General features: G+C 38.2%; 1 protein-coding gene across 3 annotated transcripts in view; it reads left to right on the forward strand.

Moving 5' to 3' along the window:
• PRRG1 (proline rich and Gla domain 1) overlaps nt 1-20,542 on the forward strand; it is a 496,749-nt gene that overhangs the window by 409,615 nt on the left and 66,592 nt on the right. For all 3 annotated transcript variants that reach the window (XM_058714385.1, XM_058714386.1, XM_058714387.1), the window contains exon 2: nt 2,216-2,266. In XM_058714385.1, coding sequence (XP_058570368.1) covers nt 2,216-2,266 — 51 coding nt within the window. The remainder of the gene's footprint in view (nt 1-2,215; nt 2,267-20,542) is intronic.

A 20,542-nucleotide genomic window follows, 5' to 3' on the forward strand; every position in this document is an offset into this window, starting at 1 on the left:
TCTAGCAGACTTTTGGTGGAGTCTGTCAGGTTTTCCATGTATAATATCATGCATCTGCATGGGGCTATTAATTGTGCTCTGCAGTCAGGTGGGGCCACTAGCTGGGTTCTGTGAAGTACCAGGCTGTGTTCCCTGGCAGTATGGTGCCATTGTTTGAACTCCTTGATTGGGCAGGACTGTAGGCTGGGCTCTGCAATCATCCTTGGTTGTATGGGGTCTCAGACTGGGCTCTAGAACCATATGGTGCCACTGGCTAAACTCTTGTGTTTGTATGGGACTTGCAAATTCGTGCCCTAAAATTGAGTGAGGCTGCATGTTTGTCTTCATTATCATGTAAGCCATTGGCTATGCTCAGGTGGTAGGCAAGGTCATTGGCTAGGCTTCCTTGTCCCTTGGGACCACAGTCTATGCTCCTTGATTGGGTAGGGTTAACAGCTTGGTTTCCTGTCTGGGTAACGCCACAGTTTATGTTCAACAATTAGACAAGGTGAGTAGTCTAGGCTCCTCTGCTTATCGGGGTTGTAGGCCAAGCTTCTCAACTGGATGGGATTGTAGGCTAGGCTGTGTCTTACAGTACAATAGGCTGTGCCCCCATGTTTCCCAGGCCACTCTTCAGGCTCCTTAGTTATGTGGGGTCAGAGGCTTTGGTGAACAGTTGGGCATGGCTGCTGGTTTGACTCCCTGGGGGAGCAGAGCTATAGGATGAGCTCTGTGGCCACTCTAGTTCCCTGGCTGGGCTTCCTGGATGGGTGGAGCTGGAGGTTACACTCAGTGCTAGGGCAGGACTGGGAATTTGCCTCCCTTCTTGGGCAAGGTGGTAGAACAGGCCCCCCTGTAAGTATGGCCCACTGAATGGGGATGCAAATCAGGCAAAACTCCCAACCAAGTTCTGTAAGCCAGAGGGGGCCCCTGGCTCAGCTCTGTGGATAGCCAGAGCTGCTGATTGGGATCTCTTTTTAGGAGTGCTGCTGCAAGCAGGAAAGCCATCAGCGAAGACCTGAACACAATTTGCTGTAAGCCCCACCCCCTTCTCCATCTCTGTCCCCAGGAGTCAAGCCCTGCACATTCTTCCAGGGACCCCTGTGAGGCAAGACATGAATGGGCTTCCTGGGAAGTGTCCCATGTGCTGGGGGAGCTAAATGTCTGCCCCGGGCTCTCTTTTCCCAGTATAGAAACTGTAGGCCCTGGTGGGGGGCTCTCATTGTGTCACTGTGCCACTGTAGGGGAAGGGCAGTGGTGTCAGAGTGTGTCCAGTCCTCTTACCCTTCTAATGTGGGATTTTGACAATGATGTTTTTTCTATGGATAGTTGACTGTTGGTCTTCTTGTGAGGGAGACTATAGTTGGGAATGACCTGTATGGCCATCTTGATGATACCATTCTCCTATATGCTTAACTTCAAGTAGGCTATACATTCCTTAATGGGACAGATAGATTACGTCTTATAATTTTGCCTCTCTGGTGCTTAGCTCCATGTTGGGAATGTGGCAGGTGAACAATAAATGTGTGGTAATTCTATTATTGAGCCCTGTAAGAAAGTGAAGCATTAAGGTATGAATTGGCTTCTGTGTGTACATTTTCAACTTTTAAAAACAGAATTGCTGTTCCTCCATGCATACCTGCATTTGGATTGTGTGTTTTTTCCTTCAAAATCTCTGTTGTCAGTAATTCATGGATATTGATTCATAGTCTTTATTGGTAATAACTCTGTGGGCTGCTTTGTCTCAGGGATTATTTAATTAGGGTATTGCTGTTTGACACTATTCAAGATAGTGTTATACCCTAAAGGGTATTGGATTTGTCACAGAATGACACTGAAGAGAAGCCAGGGATAGGCAAACTAATAACATCCTAGGTTGGCTATTATAATTGGGTTTTTTGGCTTTTTTATCCAATATTTTTTGTTTATATCACTGCCTTCCTAAGAAATAAGCATGTGACCAATTTGATGACTTTTATATGGCAAGGGCAGAAACTAATGTTAGGCAAATAAGGACATAGTAAGTTGATAACAGAGTCCATGCCTCCAGAATGCTGTGTTTCTCTAAAGTTAGATATCTATTTGTGATGAAGAAAACATTTGTGTAAGGGGGCAAGATTGGAATGCACTAAAATGAAATGCTCATGTTGACCACATTAGCTTTAATGGAACTTATTTGATATAGTGACTCAGTCTCTGTGAATCTGACTATGTGTATGCACTGTGTTTTATACAGGGAATCATCATCCAGGGACCTGCCAGAGACCACAAGAAAACATGGGGAGGAGTAAGTTTCTCTTGCTTTTAAATAATTTAGACTTTCTCCATATTAATCTATATATACAGGAAATCAAATTTGCAGCTCAATGTGTTTTTTTTGTGAACATCTAAATTGTATTTCTGGTTAGTGTTAGAAAGTTTTTGTCTGAAGCAGGGCTATGCAGAGAAACACCAACAGACCACATGCTGCTCATTGGCAAGGTTTTTTTTTTGTTTTTCCTCTTTTCTGAACATCTCTCAGTACAGGGAGAGATGGCTCAAGCTTGATATCTATAGACCTGCCTTAATCCGAGCTTCTTTGCAACTCTTGGGAAAGTTACTCATTTGCTTCCATTGGTTCCTAAACCTTGTTGATAATTAAATAAACAAAAAAATGATTCTGCTATGCAACCAATGACAGTATTAAAAAATTCATTGTTAGGTTGATTTATAAATGGTTTTGATTTCCCCTAAAATGTTAAAGCCTGGCATTAAGAACCATTAGGTGAATTCCTCTGATTTTTCCTTTCTCATGAGACTATTTATGGGCAGGAGACAATAGACAAATTCAAAGTCATTTTATTGTTAATAGTAACCAACCACCAGTGACTTCATAAATAATCCTAATCAACATAGACCATAAAAGCAGATGCATAAAAGACCTCAGAGGGAGACTTGGGGTTGTGTAGTATAGTGAGAAGAGTACTGGGCATAGAGTCAGAAGCCTGAAAAAAATTCTACTTCTAGTACTTTGATCTATTCCTAGAGTTTCCCTATATCTGCTTGTCCACCTCAAGTGGGGTTCGTATATTCTGTACTTCCAGCTTCAGGAAGTTGTGGTTGGCATAATGTAATGATACGTATAAAAGTGTGTTGGGAACTCTGAAGTATAATAGAAGAGAGCAGTGGTATCTGCTCATTCTTGTCTTTATTGAATAAGTGTATTTTCATTGGTTTTGTCTCTTAACAGTTAAAATGAAGTTTTTTGATCAGATGTTTTTGTAGGCAGCAGGAATGGGACTAGGGTTATGCAAGTGATAGAGAGTACCTCCTTAATATTTTGTGCTCTAAGCACTTTGCCTGCCCCACCTTAGTATGGGCCCTGGAAGGTAGCCCCAGGGACTATGGATCAGTGATGGAAAGTTTCTTCCTGAACCTTGTTGAGTCAGATTTTGCCTCTTTTCTCCAGTGATTTCTTTAGGGATTGATTAGCCCCAGGGATTTTGGTTTTTTCCCAACCTCCACAAAATATGTCAATCTCCTGATAGTTTAGAAGTGTAAAAAAATTGAATAAATTTAGTTTAGAAATATAAGAAAATGAATACATTTAAAAAGAACTGTTGAAAATTCTGGGACTAATCCATGCCATGTTCTAACCCTAAGTCAGCTGTCAGCACAAGTTTCTGGAGTAACTCATTGTGGCTTGGTCCTTACCTAATCTTAGGCTTCAGGTGGATTTTGATAATGTTTAGATTGTTGGATTTCATCATGACCACATGAAGAAGAAAGCTGCACTGAGAGCAGCACATTCCTTGTCTCATCTCTTCCTTTTCAGAATGATCCTCGGGTCATTAGCAAGGAGATCTTTAGGAGCTTACTTTAAAGGTGCTTCAGCAGGTGTTTATTTAAATGGTCAGGCAACTAATAAGAGTTCTTGATAAAGGATAGGGCATGGTACTGTTATTTGCAAAGATGGGCATATTTCCAACCTGGAGATGAAGTAAGAGAAGTGCTCCCGAAAATGCTACTTTACAAACACCTGGAAACTTATAATAGCAGCATTTTGACTGTTTGTGTTGTCCACTTTAAAAGCATTCTTAACATCCTGAGTCTTGAAGCCTCTCCATCCTTTACTCTCTAAGCTTTACTTAGCTTGCCTGATTTCACTTGCTAATTGCTGTCACTGTTAGTGGGAGAAAAAAGATGGTACTGTGTGGTAATTTTTTTTTTCTTTTCTGGCATCATACAATGAATTTTTTACTGGATTTGGCAAAGATTCTGACAAACATAGCTCAATGTGTCATACAAAGGGGCAGCAGAGGAAAATATCACAAAGACATGGCACTAGCCTCATTAATGAGGAGGCTTGGAAACAAAGAACACAGCTGGGAAACCAAACAGTGTAGGTGAAAAATTAAAATTAATATTGAGGTGAATTTCTTTTAGTATCCTTTGATACTGGATGAAGAAATTATTTATAAATATGTTAATGAATCATTCTTTTATGTGACATGAAAAAAATTGTAAGCCATGTCTTACAAATGGTGATGGGAGGATAAGAACACACTTTTGTATTTAATTTCTTATGAGACCACCATCACTGTCCATTTTATATCCTTGAAATCCCATTTACTCTACATATATCCCATATATGTTATATATATGTACTTATGGGATATATATATATATATATATACACACACACACACACACACACACATATATAGTAAAATGGGATTTACTATATATATATGTAGTAAATATGTATATGGGATATATATACTATATATAATAATATACTATATATTTATATTCTATATAATAGTACATGGTATTTAAATATGCTATATTTAAATATATATTGATAGTAATTTCATATAGTATAGCACAGTAAATTATCTATTATATACTATATTTAATGTATGGTATGTATATTATATTACATTATCCTATATATAGTATATAGTATAATATTTATAGTATATATATAGTAAACATATATATATATTTACTATATATATACTATAAATATTATACTATAAATATATATATATATATACTATATATATACTATAAATATTATACTATATACTATATATATATATATATATATATATATATATATATATGAGTTCCGAGCTAGGGCTTTGTACTTAGGACTTTTTTTAATGTTTATTTATTTTGAGAGAGAGAGAGAGAGAGAGAGAGAGTGAGAGTGCAAGCAGGGGTGGGGCAGAGAGAGAAGGAGAGAGAGAATCTCAAGCAGGCTGTGCACTGTCAGCGCAGAGCCCGACATGGGGCTCAATCCCATGAACTGTGAGATCATGACTTGAGCCGAAATCAAGAGTCAGGCGCTTAACCGACTGAGCAATCCAGGCACCCCTGTATTTAGGACTTTTAAGAATATATAATTATTTTGATATTAACAAGTATCTGTGGAACACTTCATAGCTCTTAGATATTTCTCATATGTTATCTTACTTGAGTTGTAAGAGAACTCTGTGATGTAAATAGGGATATTATCTTTAGTTTATATATTATAAAACTGAGGGTCATGAGAGAAAGTCACATCTGAAGTCCACATTGTATAAAATGAAGAGCCATAACGCAAACCTAGGTGTCCCTATGTCCTATGCAGTTTTTCTTTTCTTTCAATAAACCATGTTCTGAATGCCCTAGTCATTAGTAGTGTATAAAGTCAATTAAAAACTTAGGAGCTATCTGTTGATTTGAAAAGTTTGGAAGAAAATATTTTCAAAGATCTACAGTGACGTTCATATATTTCTTGAAGCATGGGGGACTGGACAGATGGGCAAAGAGAATTTGGCTCACCATTTATGATAACAGTTAAAACATGTGTATCAGATGGTGGAGTGCCTCAAATATCAAAGTCTTCTGAGCAGCAGGGCACACAGCCCACAGTGTGAGGTGCCTAAAGTTAGAGGCTTAAGACACCACTTACCTGGTAAAAGCCACCCTTCTTGATTGATACGTTTTTGTCGTTGTGGTTTTTCTTAACAGGAAGAATATAATACATTATGGAACACCAGAATAGTATGAGACAACAAGGGGAGATGCTGTTACAAAAAGGAACAGCATGTATGAATAAAATCATAAGATTTTAGTGGAGAATTACTATTTGCACAAAGAAGAGAATGTGAATATTTTACAAATGTGTATAATAGGCTCACAAAATACTATGTACATAATGATCGAGTATTTATTATTTTCAGATGGAAATTAAAACTTTATTCTAGGGGCGCCTGGGTGGCGCAGTCGGTTAAGCGTCCGACTTCAGCCAGGTCACGATCTCGCGGTCCGTGAGTTCGAGCCCCGCGTCAGGCTCTGGGCTGATGGCTCGGAGCCTGGAGCCTGTTTCCGATTCTGTGTCTCCCTCTCTCTCTGCCCCTCCCCCGTTCATGCTCTGTCTCTCTCTGTCCCAAAAATAAATAAAAAACGTTGAAAAAAAAATTTAAAACTTTATTCTACCTTTTCTACCTCCCACCCCCTGAGCAACTGGTATATTCATGACAAAATGACAAGTCTCAGTACTCCACAAAGCAATTTCTTGGGATTTTTCTTGCTAAAAATTTTGGAGGTTATTGTTTTGTACAATGTTTGAGTAGAATTTGATTTTTTTAAATGTTTATTTTTGAGAGAGAGAGAGACAGAGCATGAGTGGGAGAGGGGCAGAGAGAGAGAGAGAGGGAGAGAGAGACACACAATCTGAAACAGGCTCCAGATTCTGAGCTGTCAGCATAGAGCTCAACGCAGGGTTCGAACTCTTGGGAAGGGTGAGTTCATGACCTAGGCCGAAATTGGACGTTCAACCAGCTGAGCCACCCAGGTGCCCCAAATGTGGTTTTTTAAGTCATACCTGTTTTGCATCTGAACTTTTTTTGTTAGAACGTAGTTCTCTTACTGTATGTTCTAAGTGCTCTAGCAGCAGTTCATGGTATTTATTAGTCTAATATATAGTTATTGATTGTTAAATTTACTGTCTTTACGTTAGGAACAGTGCTTATGGTAGAAATTCATTATGCTGTCTCAATAATAGCAAACCTGTTTTACAAAATAGGAATAATATTTAGCCATAAATTTTCAAAAGGGTTAATTTTGCTTTGTTGTATAGAGAACAATGTCTGGAAGAGCTGAATGATGGCAAACAGACAGGTCTTATTTGTGGAGAATAATTAAAATAAGAATATGAAGATAGCTTAGCACTTTTTGTTTCTCCTCTTTCATTATTTAGTCTGTGAAAATAGCTCTTACCCTACCCAGGGTCTGTAAAATCTTAATCTGAAAAAGTCCGTTTCTGTCATCATATTCTATACCTAATGGTAGCTTAATGTCCTTGATGTTCTAGTATACATGAACATATCATTGTGCTATAAAAAAAAAAGTGGCAAATGTGCCAGTTACAGCCTCTGTTTTTTTTTTTTATTAAAATGTAGCAGCATAATTTCATTGGGTCCCTGGATGTGCTTGGCTCCTTTTACCCCAAGAAACCCAGAGATGTTCCCCCACTTATCAAGACTTAGTGGACAGAAAGATGGTTTACAGCTACCACAGTATATCTGTCTCTAAGCTCTTGGATTCAGTGCTGAACTACTGTTCAGTTGAGGCCAATCCTAAACTTTAACTCTGAGCATACAGCTCTATATTGTCAAACAGAGAATGAACATTCAAACTGACAAGCCTTGTAAAGTGACTGTCTCTTAATGTAGTGTCTAATTTTATTTCACAGCTCCCTGGTTTATAGTTCAAGTAAAGGCACACATTTAAAGACAATTAATTATTTCATTTTCTGGCCTATATTAAATTTCAGAGTCTCTTTATTACGGTAGCATATTCATGCCTCTGCAGTTTAGATGATGTCACCAATTTATCGTAAACCCTTATCTTCATAATTTTATAACAGTAATACAGATCTGCTTGGGGTTGACAACAGCCATTATTTTTTCCTGGCAAGTCTTTCCCACTAGGAAAATGAGTTAACTATTGAAGGGTCAAGCTACTTAAAAAACAAAACAAAACAGAACATCTCATTGTAATGCTTGATGCTTTTTGTCTTTGATGCCTTTTACCTATTTAACAAGAAAATAACCTTTGGTACATAAGTTAGGCTTCACTATTGACATTTTTTTCATTTGAGGCAAAATTCACGTAACACAGAAGTGACCTTTTTAAAGTGTACAACTCAGTGACATTTAGCAGCGGTTTAGTGATGTTTAGCAGCATCACTGGCATCTCCATAATAGATGCCAGTGGTTCCTTCCTCTCCAAGTTGTGACAACCAAAAATGTATCCAAACATTGCTAAATGTTCCCTGGGGGTGCAAAATTGTCCTGGGCTGAGAACCACTGGTTTAGAATAAAGGAAAGTAAATCTTTAGACATAAGCCATAACTCACATATTATGATGTTTTTCATAGAAGTAACTTGAGTCTAAAGGAGAGCATTGTATGGTTCTAGAAACCAAGGTATAGCCCTGGTTCTATAATGAAGCAGCTGTATCCTTGGGTAAGTTACTTAACCTCTGGACTTCAGTTTTCTTGTCAGTAAAATGAAGGGTTTGAAATGGGTCCGTGGTTTCCAGTATGCTCAGTGAAGCACCGACTTTTCTAAAGGGTCCCTGAGGAGCCACCTTACAGGAAAGGAAGAAAACAAAGTGCTCCTGGTATGTAGCACCTCCCCTTCAGATAGAGAAAGCAAAAGTTTGCATTCTGCTTTCATTTCTAGAGAAAATTCACATATAAACAGTATTAATTTCACCAGTAAAAACTCATTTCTGAAATCTGTGTGCTAATTAACAAAGGCACTAATTTGTCATTGAGAGTCTGTTTCTTAAATCCATCATGCTCTGCTGTTGTTGGCAGAAGAAAAAGGTAGCTGAATGCAATCTTTGCCATCTGAAATGTGACTTTTTGATTAACTGTAGAATGTATTCTATTAGGACACTTATCCACTCCTACAGTCTAGATTACAGCTGACTATCACATGGGTGGTATTACACTGTCTGTTGACAAGTTGTAAAGCATTCACTATAACACAGGTATTTAATACCATATTTCATATTTGGTGAGTTCTGTCTACATCTCTTTTTCCCATTAAATGGTGATTATCAGTTATAGTTATTTCCATATTCTTCCATATGGGACAGAACTGTAATCAATGTAGATAGAATCCATAAACTAAAAAGAAATTTTTATGGTTGTAAGAAGTGTAAACACCAAAACCAATGATCTTCTTGCTGATACAATCAAGACGTTAGTGATAGGACAAATACCTATCTTTGGAATTCTTCTGTTTTGATGATTTCACCTGATTGTGTGCTTAATTTTGACTTGAGTGCTGCCATCTACCATTTCATGAAGAATTTTTTAATAAGGAGCTATAAATTATAAATTCCTTCAAAGAAAACTTGGCCTTCTACATTTCTTTGTGAGAGAATCTGTTTTACCATTTCTCTGTATCTCATTATTCCTTATTAAGCATAAAATCATTGGGGTGCTTGGGTGGCTCAGTCGGTTAAGTGTCCGACTTCAGCTCAGGTCATGATCTCATGGTTCGTGGGTTTGAGCCCTGCGTTGGGCTCTGTGCTGACAGCCTGGAGTCTGGAGCCTGCTTTAGATTCTGTGTCTCCCTCTCTCTGCCCCTTCCCTACTCCCACTCTATTTCTCTCTCTTAAAAAATAAATAAAACATTAAGGAAAATACATAAAATCATTGGACAAGAGACATCTGAATATATGATGTAAAATTTGGCTTTTAAGAAAACCATATTGAGTTAGTAAGACTCATTCTGAGGAGAACCATGTTTATTTTGTTTTTAAAGAATATTGACTTTATAGACATACATTACCTCTGTTGTTTTCTCTTTTATAGAAATCCATTTCTGGCATTTGCTCCACACTTATTCCCGGAAACCTGCCTGGTATCATCTGGTATTTTGTTGCATACCTCCGGAAGCACAAAGATACATATTTTTTCAAGTCTTAGGTACAGATTATAACCACCACATTGTCCTTAAGAAGCAGCTTCGGGATATTAAAGATACTAGCAACAATTATTTCTTCTCTCAAACCCTGAGACTTCCCACTTTGACTAGCTCAGCCCTGTCACTTCAAATTATTTTTTAAATATCTGATTTCTTATATGGGTTTCAGCTCCCTAATTTCCATGAAAACATGTACATTCTACATACCATTCTAACTAAGCTATACATTTGTGATATCTTTATTGGGTACATGAACACCACCATACAACAAATTTTGAATTATAAACCTACCTGCTATGAAAAAAATTAACCTTTAAATTCTACAGATAGGTTACAGAGGTGAAGTATAATTGGGAAACACTTTATTTTTTTCACCTTATCAAGAAATAGGAAGATGGTCTGGCATCTTTTTAGTTTGCATAATTTTGTTTTTTAGTAAGTGAAATGTCACTTTGGAATGTGGGAATTTGTTTTCCTAGGGAAACTTATTTCCATCAGTCTGTGATAAGAAATACCATTTAATACCTTTTTCAGCCAGAAAAAACCTTGAAGGCATTGTATGCATGCCCAACTGAGTAAATAATAGTACAAAATGGCTTACAAACAAGAAAACAAGGAATTATGAGTATGACACTTGATTTTTTTTTTTATATAAACCTGAGCACGGGGTTAGCTGGGGAGCATGCCTTGTTGATTTTCTCTTATTATTTATTTATTTACTTACCTACATACTTATGGTTTGGGGGGGGATGGTGTTTGCTTGGCTGTAAATAGCGTATTAATATCTCAAAAGGATTTGGATAAGATACACTATTCCTACTCAACAAAAACCTTTCCAGTTATAAAATTCTTCAGAGTTACAACTGAAAGAGCCTAAGAAATCATATACAACACCTTAGCTTCACTAATTAGGAGAAAGGCCCAGATAAATTAAGCAAGAAAATTCAGAATCATGTAGCCAGTTTAGTGCTGGACCTGAAACAGGAATCTGCATATTCTGAGTACAAATTAAGGACCTTTTCACCATATCACACTCCTATCATTTGCTGCAGTTTCATTGGTCTCAGTACACGGTTGCTGAAAGTGGTAAATGGATATTGGCTTCAAAAAGTTTGTCTCAAAAGGCAATTTTTATGTGACAAACAGAAAAGCTCAAATAAGTGGATGGTTTAGTATATTCTCTCTTTTATGAGAAATTCACAACTAAACAGGATATTAGAAATTCATTCAGAAAAGAAAAACAGCTTCCTGGTTAGTGTGTGGATCTATTATAGACTCAGTCATTGGTGTGCCAACATTTACAGACATGGTCTAGGAACAAACTTTCCATTAGAATAAATAGACTTTGCAGATCTCTGATGCTTACCGTTTTAATAAGTGTTAAAAAAAAACTTTCTAAAAAGCATTTTTTTATGGAACTAGTTCTAAAACAGACCCTATAATCTACTTCCTTCCTAAACAATATCCTGAACATCATATGGCCCTTTCTTAGTAACTCAGATTCATTATAAACATAATCACTGATGCTCACAGCTTTGGGAGTTGTTAATATGGGAGGTGGTTAGAACCTACTCTAAATAACCCTCAAAGGGTCTTCTGTCTTTGCCTCTGCCTTCAGATTAATCAGCTTTCACTTCTTGTTGCTGTCCGTGTGTTGATCTAGTTCAGCTCACCTCTGCCCCTTCTACCTTTTAGCTGTAATGTGCAGTGAGGCTTTCAAGTCTCATAGTCAGGCTTATGGATGAAGGTTGAATAATTTGATCCTTGATGAGTCTAAGGGAGCTGGGGCTTCCTGTAGGTAAAGCATAAGATAAATTATAATGTAAGACCTTAAGGGGTCATCTCTTGTTTCTGAGTTCATGAGACTAAGTTTATTTGAGTGTTTTCTGCATAAATGATATATTACTATCACAAGGATTATGTAAAATATTGAATAGCTACCTGAACTATCAGATAACCTCAAAATGAATAGAAAATAATTATTCAGTATATTTTGTTGTAGCTATTCCTGATACTCTTTATATATATATATATATACGTATATATATATATATATGTCATGTGTATAATTTTCTTTTTTTTTTTTAAGTTTATTTATTTTTGAGAGAGAGATAGTGTGAGCCAGGGGAGGGACAGAGAGAGAGGGAGAGAGAAACTCTCAAGCAGGCTCTACGCTGTCAGCACAGAGCCTGACACAGGGCTCGAACTCACCAAACTGAGATCATGACCTGAGTCGAAACCTAGAGTCAGACGCTTAACTGACTGAGCCACCCAGGCGCCCCTTGTGTTTAATTTCATTTCTTATTCTAGCCTTAAGAGCTTCATTGTGGTCTACTGTTAAAATTCTCAAAAAAAATTTTTTTTAATGTTTATCCAATTTTGAGAGAGACCGACAAAGCATGAGCAGGAGAGGGGTGGCAAAGAGAGAGAGAGAGGGAGACACAGAATCCGAACCAGGCTCCAGGCTCTGAGCTATCAGCACAAAGTGTGACGTGGGGCTTGAACCCATGAACCATGAGATCATGACCTGAGCCAATGTCAGAAGTTTAACCGACCAAGCCCCCCACACACCTCTATTGTTAAAATTCTAATAATGATAGGCTGTCCGCGTACACTTGATCAAACTTGAAGTTAATAAAAGTAAGCATATAACTTATTGTAAAGGGTGCTTCCTTATGATTTTGTTACAAGTGTTAGATCCTTATAAATCAGGACTAGAAATAGACCTTAATTTACGTTCTGAAGAATTTCTGAAAAAATTGTTTAAAGTTTATTTATTTTGAGAGAGAGTACGTGCATGTGTGTGTGTGCTCACAGGGGAAAGGCAAAGAGAGAGGGAGAGAGAATCCCAAGCAGGCCCCATGCTGTCAGTGCAGAGCCCAACACGGGACTCGAACTCTTAAACCATGAGATCATGACCTGAACTGAAACCAAGAGTTGGATGTTTAACCGACTTAGCTACCCAGGTGCCCTGAATTTCTGAAATTTTAAAATCTCATGATATCTCCCAAATATTTATTAATCATCAAAGTATATTGTAGCCACTAGGCAACATTAGGTAATTGGAAGAACCTATGAAATTCTCATAAGGCTTTAATAGTGGCTAAAGGTATGGTGCAGAAGGAGAAAAATGGCTCCTAAGGCCATCTTTAGTCACAGAGGACATGCTTTGTCTTCAATTGTGAACCACCAAGATATGTCTAAGATAACCTTGGTTTCTGGGGAGCCAAGGCACACGTTTACTGAAAATCTTTGCTACTCTACTGATCATAGAGCTGAGAGTAGGCTGCATAATTAGTTAAGTCAGATGCAAACCATCAATCTGTACATTTTTAATAAACAGTCCAGACTAGTGCTGAGTGCCTCCAAGAGAGTTTCAGACTTAAAACAGCACTTTATAAAGCTAGTACATTTCATTCCAAACTTGACCTAGGAGACCAAACTCCCAGGCATCCCTAGTATTAAGCATACAGATTCCCTGCAAGTTAACCCTATCCTTATTAATTTATTGTGTATTTTCTGACTGTATTTTTATTATCAGTTTGGCAGATCTCTTGTTTTTCCTTTTATGGATTAATTGCCACTGTGACAGTGACAATTCATACTACTATTTATTGAGCATTCATTCTTTGCCAAGCCATGAGCAAAGTATCTTATGGACATGACTTCGTTTATAACTATGAGATTGGTGCTATTATTTCAATCTCACAGATGAAGAAAGCAAGCTTAGGGTTTTTGCTTTTCTCACATAGCTGTCTACTCTAACAACTTTTTCTTAACTTTATAAATGTGGAACTGATGTCCACCGCTGAACGAGCTTGGGATACCAGTGAGATCACATTTGTTACTCAAACAACCACAGCCCCTGGTAATACAAGAATGTCTTTCTTCTTTCCCTGTCAAACCCCATTCCCACGGGAAATTTAAGAACTCTAGGATTACACATTAGGTCTAGAAGAGTAGGTCTTGACTCTTGCATTGAAGAAAAGATAATGGAATGCTGGATTAGTTTGTGCAAAGTCCCCATTTTCTGTTACTCTTGATCTTCTTGCTACTGTTGCTAGTATGTAGTCTTACATCAAAACCCGGGCACCTAAACCAGGCTTTCTGGTACCCAGAACAGTTCCAGGGACACTAAAGGAATCACCACAGTAATTGAGACATAAGTTGCCCTAGCTGGGCTGGCAGTAATTTCTAGCAGTGCTAGAAAATGAAAAGCGAACCTTTTTATGTAGCATTTCACTTACCTGTGCCCACTCCATAATACAGTAGGCCTGATTTCCCAGTGTTTCAGCCATTTAGTGACCTTGTTGTTTCAGTTTTTATATCTCTGGTCTCTTCTACAGGCAGACTCCTAGAACCAGGGTGGCTAACTGAGGAAGAGCTAACTTAGTATAATCTATGACTGAGTGATGTGGCTAGTGATGTTAATCTTATGAGTAATTTATATGAGAGGTTCTGTAACATTGAATCTTCCAAAGGATCTTTGTTTCCTTCTTCAGAGAAGGAACTTCCCCACCCGTTTAAGCTTGGAGTGCCTAATAGATTTGGGAGACCAATGGCAAGATTCCATGTGTCTCCAGGCCGGAATTTCCCAAACTTTCTGAATTTATGGTGCCTTTAATTGTCAGAGTGATTTTTTTCATAGCAGCCATAGGTTGAAATAAATGCCTAATAATTCCATTTATTAAGTAATTAGGTCCAAACAATTTAATAAGTATTTATATCCTGACAGCTTAGTAGCCATTTGGAAAAGTAATATACCTAAATTGAAAGAAAGGAATATTTTTATTTCAACTTTAAATAAGCATGCAGTTACTTACAGGATGTGTGTGCCTCTTGGGCACTGTCCAACTTCCCTAACCATTGGAATCGTATTGGATACGGTCACCTCCATTTCCTGTTCCATATTGATTTTTCATACAGTATGTTTTTTTTTTAATTTTTTTTTAACGTTTTTATTCATTTTTGAGACAGAGAGAGACAGAGCATGAATGGGGGAGGGTCAGAGAGAGGGAGACACAGAATCCGAAACAGGCTCCGGGCTCTGAGCTGTCAGCACAGGGGCCCGATGCGGGGCTCGAACTCACGGGCCGCGAGATCATGACCTGAGCCGAAGTCGGCGCTCAACCGACTGAGCCACCCAGGCGCCCCCATACGGTATGTTTTTTTTTTTTTTTTTAATTTTTTTATTTTTTTTTATTTTTGGGACAGAGAGAGACAGAGCATGAACGGGGGAGGGGCAGAGAGAGAGGGAGACACAGAATCGGAAACAGGCTCCAGGCTCCGAGCCATCAGCCCAGAGCCTGACGCGGGGCTTGAACTCACGGAGCGCGAGATCGTGACCTGGCTGAAGTCGGACGCTCAACCGACTGCGCCACCCAGGCGCCCCGGTATGTTTTTTTTAAGCACAGCTGAAAATCCATCTTCACAAAGGAAATGAATATTGGAACTATCTACTGATGAAAATGTTAACTACCTTAAGCTGGTAGTTTGTGTGGTGTGCAACAGATCTCGAATATCAATGCATTTCCTTCAGAAATACAAAATATCTGCTCATTCTCCATGAATTTGCTGCAGCACCCTCGGGGCCCTTGGTGCATAGTTTGGGTACCAGTATGCTAGTTCCTTGCCAAACCAAGAAGCATCTGGCTTTGCCCTCTTCCCCAAACAGTATGTGTCTAGCTACTCCACTTCTACATAACTATTAGGGGAAATCATATGATTATTTCAGAACAAAAAATGTTGCTCCAAGGGGAGCATAAATAGAAGTATCCTATACATTTCAAAAGATAGTGTCTCTTGCTAAAAAAGGATGTTCAAGTGCTGTCTCACTAGAAACTTTGCCCTAAATGTATTTATTTCACAATCATATATTATGTTTGCAGTGCTGCTTCATAATTAGAGACACAGTCCATGGTTTCTCAGCTTCTAGTGACTTAGTCTTAAAGCTCCTCCCATTGTGCGTTTTCATTTATTCGATGCTTATCAAATTCTATTCTTACCAAGTTCTTTACCAGGTATTATGAAAGACCGGTTGGATCAAAATACTAATACACAGACTCTGCCCTCAGGAAGCTTACAGTCTTGAGTTTTGATAGGCATATCAAAAATAATAATATAGTTTAATTACTTGCTGTAATTGAGTTATATGCAAATACCTAGAGTCTGTAGCACCTCTAATGACACGGATAGTAGAACCTGGAGAAAGTTTTTAGAGGCTGTTACATCTGAATAGAATAGGAGTTCATTAAGCAGATGAAATATTAGTACACAATTAGGCATGAAACAAATGGAGAATGGTAAGATTTGGTTTGAATGGAGGGATAAGGTGCATGGTAGGTGTAGTGGCTGAAGAAATTGCCCAATAGCCATATCTTTCCTATCTTTCCCCTTCTTTCTATTCCTGTTGCCACCGTTCTAACACATGGCCTCATTATTTCTCATTCTGGTCTCTTGTCAGCAGCCTCTTACGTAGCCTCTCTCCCTTGAATTTTCTCTTCAACCTACCCATAAATCTGTTGTATTTATACATTTTTCTTTTTTTTTTTTTTTAATTTTTTTTTTCAACGTTTTTTATTTATTTTTGGGACAGAGAGAGACAGAGCATGAACGGGGGAGGGGCAGAGAGAGAGGGAGACACAGAATCGGAAACAGGCTCCAGGCTCCGAGCCATCAGCCCAGAGCCTGACGCGGGGCTCGAACTCACGGACCGCGAGATCGTGACCTGGCTGAAGTCGGACGCTTAACCGACTGCGCCACCCAGGCGCCCCACATTTTTCTAAGTAATGAAGTATTGGTCTAAAATCTTGAATGCCATCAAATAGTTTGAATATTTTAGCTTAATATTAAGTGCCTCCATGATATGGCTATTGGCCCCCATTTCCAATTTTATTTTTCACTTCCCATTTTGATTCTTACACTCTGCACCTATTGACCACTCACTGTTCCTTATTTATGTCCCTTGTTTTATTCAGTTCCAAGCCTTCGCACTGTTTTGTTTTCCTAGGATGTCTTTCCTCACCATCTTTGCACATCCCAATCTTACCAGTCCTTAAAAAGGCCAGACCAAAAAAGCTTTGCAGGGGTCCTTTAGGTCATCTAAACATACCTACCCAATAGAACTATGCCTGCTTTCTCACCTTGAGGAGTATCCACCATGGTTAGTCTTGTATTAGAGTTCTTGGTATATCTCTTTTATCTTCATTATCGTTTACACTGAAGAACCTTGTGGGCAGAGGCCTCTGCTAGTCATTTTTGTAACTTGCTATGATCTCCTTGTACATAGTCTGTATTCAGTAAATATTTCCTAAGAAAAAGAATTTTGTTCACCTAAGAGAAAAATGTCAACATTTGTAATGTTAAATAGTGGTTCCTTTAGCAAAATCAGACCCAAGGTGAAAGAACTGATTAGATAATTAGAGTAGAGATTTTTCAAAGGTGGTTCTTAACTTTCAGGCCTTATCATCTGCTGTTTTTCAGGAAATCTTTGTACGTGACTGCACTTGGCTAAAGATTTTTGGCATTAAAATATCAGTTTTAGTATCCTACAATGCATTAAGAAATATATTCTACAACCACCTCTTTTATTTAAGGCAGTAATATAGGTAGTTACATGAGCCATTCTCATTTATTTTTATTCTTTTCTTTTGAAGAGAAAGCACAGGTGAGAGCTATTAGTTTTGAAATCATGAAAAAGTAGTTACATTTTTAAGATAAATATACTTATTTGGTGGGTGTGAATGTGTCAGTCTTACATTTAAATGTTTTCTTTAGTAAGGCTTTTTCCCAGCTGAACCTAAAGAACACATTTTAGGTTTTTCTTTATTTCCTTTAATGAGAAAATTACATGTTTGAATAACACCTCAGTGTTGTGTTCTCATTCTGTATACTTGTCACATTATTTAATCTCTGATACAGGCATACACATGATTCTGGACAGCTGTGGGCTGACTCACACCCTTTGATGAGAAGGAGGAAGAGGGAAGTGATCAACTTTAGTTTTAAACATCACTGCCTTAGTTTTTGAAGTCCAAATACAAGCCCTTGCATCACAGGAAATGCCCAGTATTTTCGGAAAAGATAGTCTGATCTGGGGCGCCTGGGTGGCGCAGTCGGTTAAGCGTCCGACTTCAGCCAGGTCACGATCTCGCGGTCTGTGAGTTCGAGCCCCGCATCAGGCTCTGGGCTGATGGCCTGGAACCTGGAGCCTGTTTCCGATTCTGTGTCTCCCTCTCTCTCTCTGCCCCTCCCCTGTTCATGCTCTGTCTCTCTCTCTGTCCCAAAAATAAATAAAAAACGTTGAAAAAAAAAAAAAAAGATAGTCTGATCTTCTCCTATAGGTCCAAGCTGCCACCTTCTCCTTTATTTTGTTTCCACATTGAAAAAAATTTTAATTCTGGTATCGTTCATTAGATTTCCAAATTGCTTTGATGAGGCCCTACCACAATTTTCTGTTCCCTAGCATATGGCAGACTTAACTAATCTATAAGTGTCTTTCCTATGGGTCAGATTCTTATTCCAGGTAGTATCTTCTAATTGACCAGATTTGGCAAGTAACAAAATTTACTCGCCAGCTTATTCTAGAGTTCTCAGTATTATATTACTTTGCCTCTCAGTACAAGAAATACACAGAATGTGTTTGTGGAATGTTCTTGGTAATTTGATTAGACTGGGGTTAGAAGAGCTGTGTCCTACTATAGGTTTACTTACAGTTAGTTGTTTAACCTTCTGAATTAGCCTGCTTTCTGGCTACAAGAGTTACCTGCTTTCCTTGACCCCCTTTTCCATGTAGATAGCATAAAAGAAAGTTTTCTCTGAGCAGAATTTAGTTTTTTCTCTTAAAAATCTTAAAATACATTGTTGTTGATTGGCTTATTTTAAAGAAAACTGTCCCAAAAGCCAGGGATATCTTAGACTGTATTAATACATTGTGTTTAAAAACAAGGAATGTTATGGAGTATTGCACTGAGAGTAGGACACTGTATTTTATGAGATAAAGATAGTCCAGAGACTCCTGTCCATTTTATGTGCCCAACACATGAAGAAACTAGACCTGTTTATCCTGGAAAAGAGAAACTTCAGGGGAAATCATTTACCATCTTCATGTATTAGGTGACCTGTTCCATGGAAGGGAATTGTATGTCATTTCAGAGGGCATAACCAATGGCTAGGAAGTTGTTAATTCAGTGAAATGTCCTTTGATAAAGGGCTCAGAGGAGCCCATATTCAAATAAATATGACAAATGTATTCCTTTTTTGGAGATTTGCAGATACAGATTAAATATATATTAAGGACCCTCAAAAGTCACACAGTAACAGATTTGTTAAATTTGTTAATCCCAACATTCCATAAACACCTTCCTCAGAACTAGTTTTCTAAGGAGCTCACATTTAGATAGTGGTTCTCAGACTATGGTAGTGAGACCAGCAACATCAGCATTACCTGGGAACTTACGAGAAATACAGCTTCTTAGCCCCACCCCAGACCTGCGGAATCAGAAACTTCGGGAGGTGGGCCCAGCAATCTGTATGACTTAATTCATGCAGGGAATTGTCATGCTGCCACTGTGAGAAGTAGTGCTAAAAAATTTCACTGCTATTTTCCAACTCAGAGCACCCTTTTAGTTTCATTTCTAGCACTTGCCACAACTTTTATTTTTTACAGTTTCTTCTTAATGATATTCTAGGACTCTGTAATTCATTGTTATAGATAGTTCTCTTTCTGAGGTGTAGAAGGAAGGAAAGTCTTATGAAAGGCCGCTCATAGTTTTCGATCTGGTATCAATTTGGATACTTTGAAGAATCCTAAGTAATGAATCCATATCTTCTGTAAAGTGAAATACACATTTCTATAATGAGGTAAACCTTAAATTCATTGCTATTGTTGCCATTTAAAAACAATTTTTTTAAGTTTATGTATTTATTTTGAGAGAGACAGAGTGAGCGGGGTAGGGGTAGAGAGAGAGGAGGAGAGAGAGAATCCACGCAGGCTCCTCACTGTCATTACAGAGCCTGATGCGGAGCTCGAACTCACACTGCAAGATCATGACCTGAACTGAAATCTTGGATGCTCAACCGACTGAGCCACCCTGGGAACCCCTATTGTTGCCATCTTTAAAGGAGCACTTAACTGTTTTTCATTTTTCATTTACTTCAAAATGTTCTTTGTAAAATACAGACTTTTCTTTAATATCTTAAAATTATCTGTAATATGCCTTCTCTTATGTTAGTAAGATTAGAGAGTTTTCTGATTTCTTTGCATTAGCAGAGATTAAATTCTTGTAGCATTTTATTTATATGAACAAGTATGACACTTTTAGAAAAGTGAAATTGAAGTATAGTTTAAAATGAATCTGTATGGGGCACCTGGGTGGCTCAGTTGGTTAAGCATCTGACTTTGGCTCAAGTCTTGATCTTGCGGTTTGTGAGTTCTGGCCCCGCGTCGGGCTCTGTGCTGACAGCTCAGAGACTGGAGCTTGCTTCCGATTCTCTGTCTCCCTCTCTCTCTGCCCCTCCCCGCTCACACTCTGTCTCTCTCTGTCTCTCAAAAATGAATAAATGTAAAAATTACAAAAATAAAATGA

Source organism: Neofelis nebulosa, chromosome X, assembly GCF_028018385.1.
Source record: "Neofelis nebulosa isolate mNeoNeb1 chromosome X, mNeoNeb1.pri, whole genome shotgun sequence".
NCBI lineage: Eukaryota > Metazoa > Chordata > Mammalia > Carnivora > Felidae > Neofelis > Neofelis nebulosa.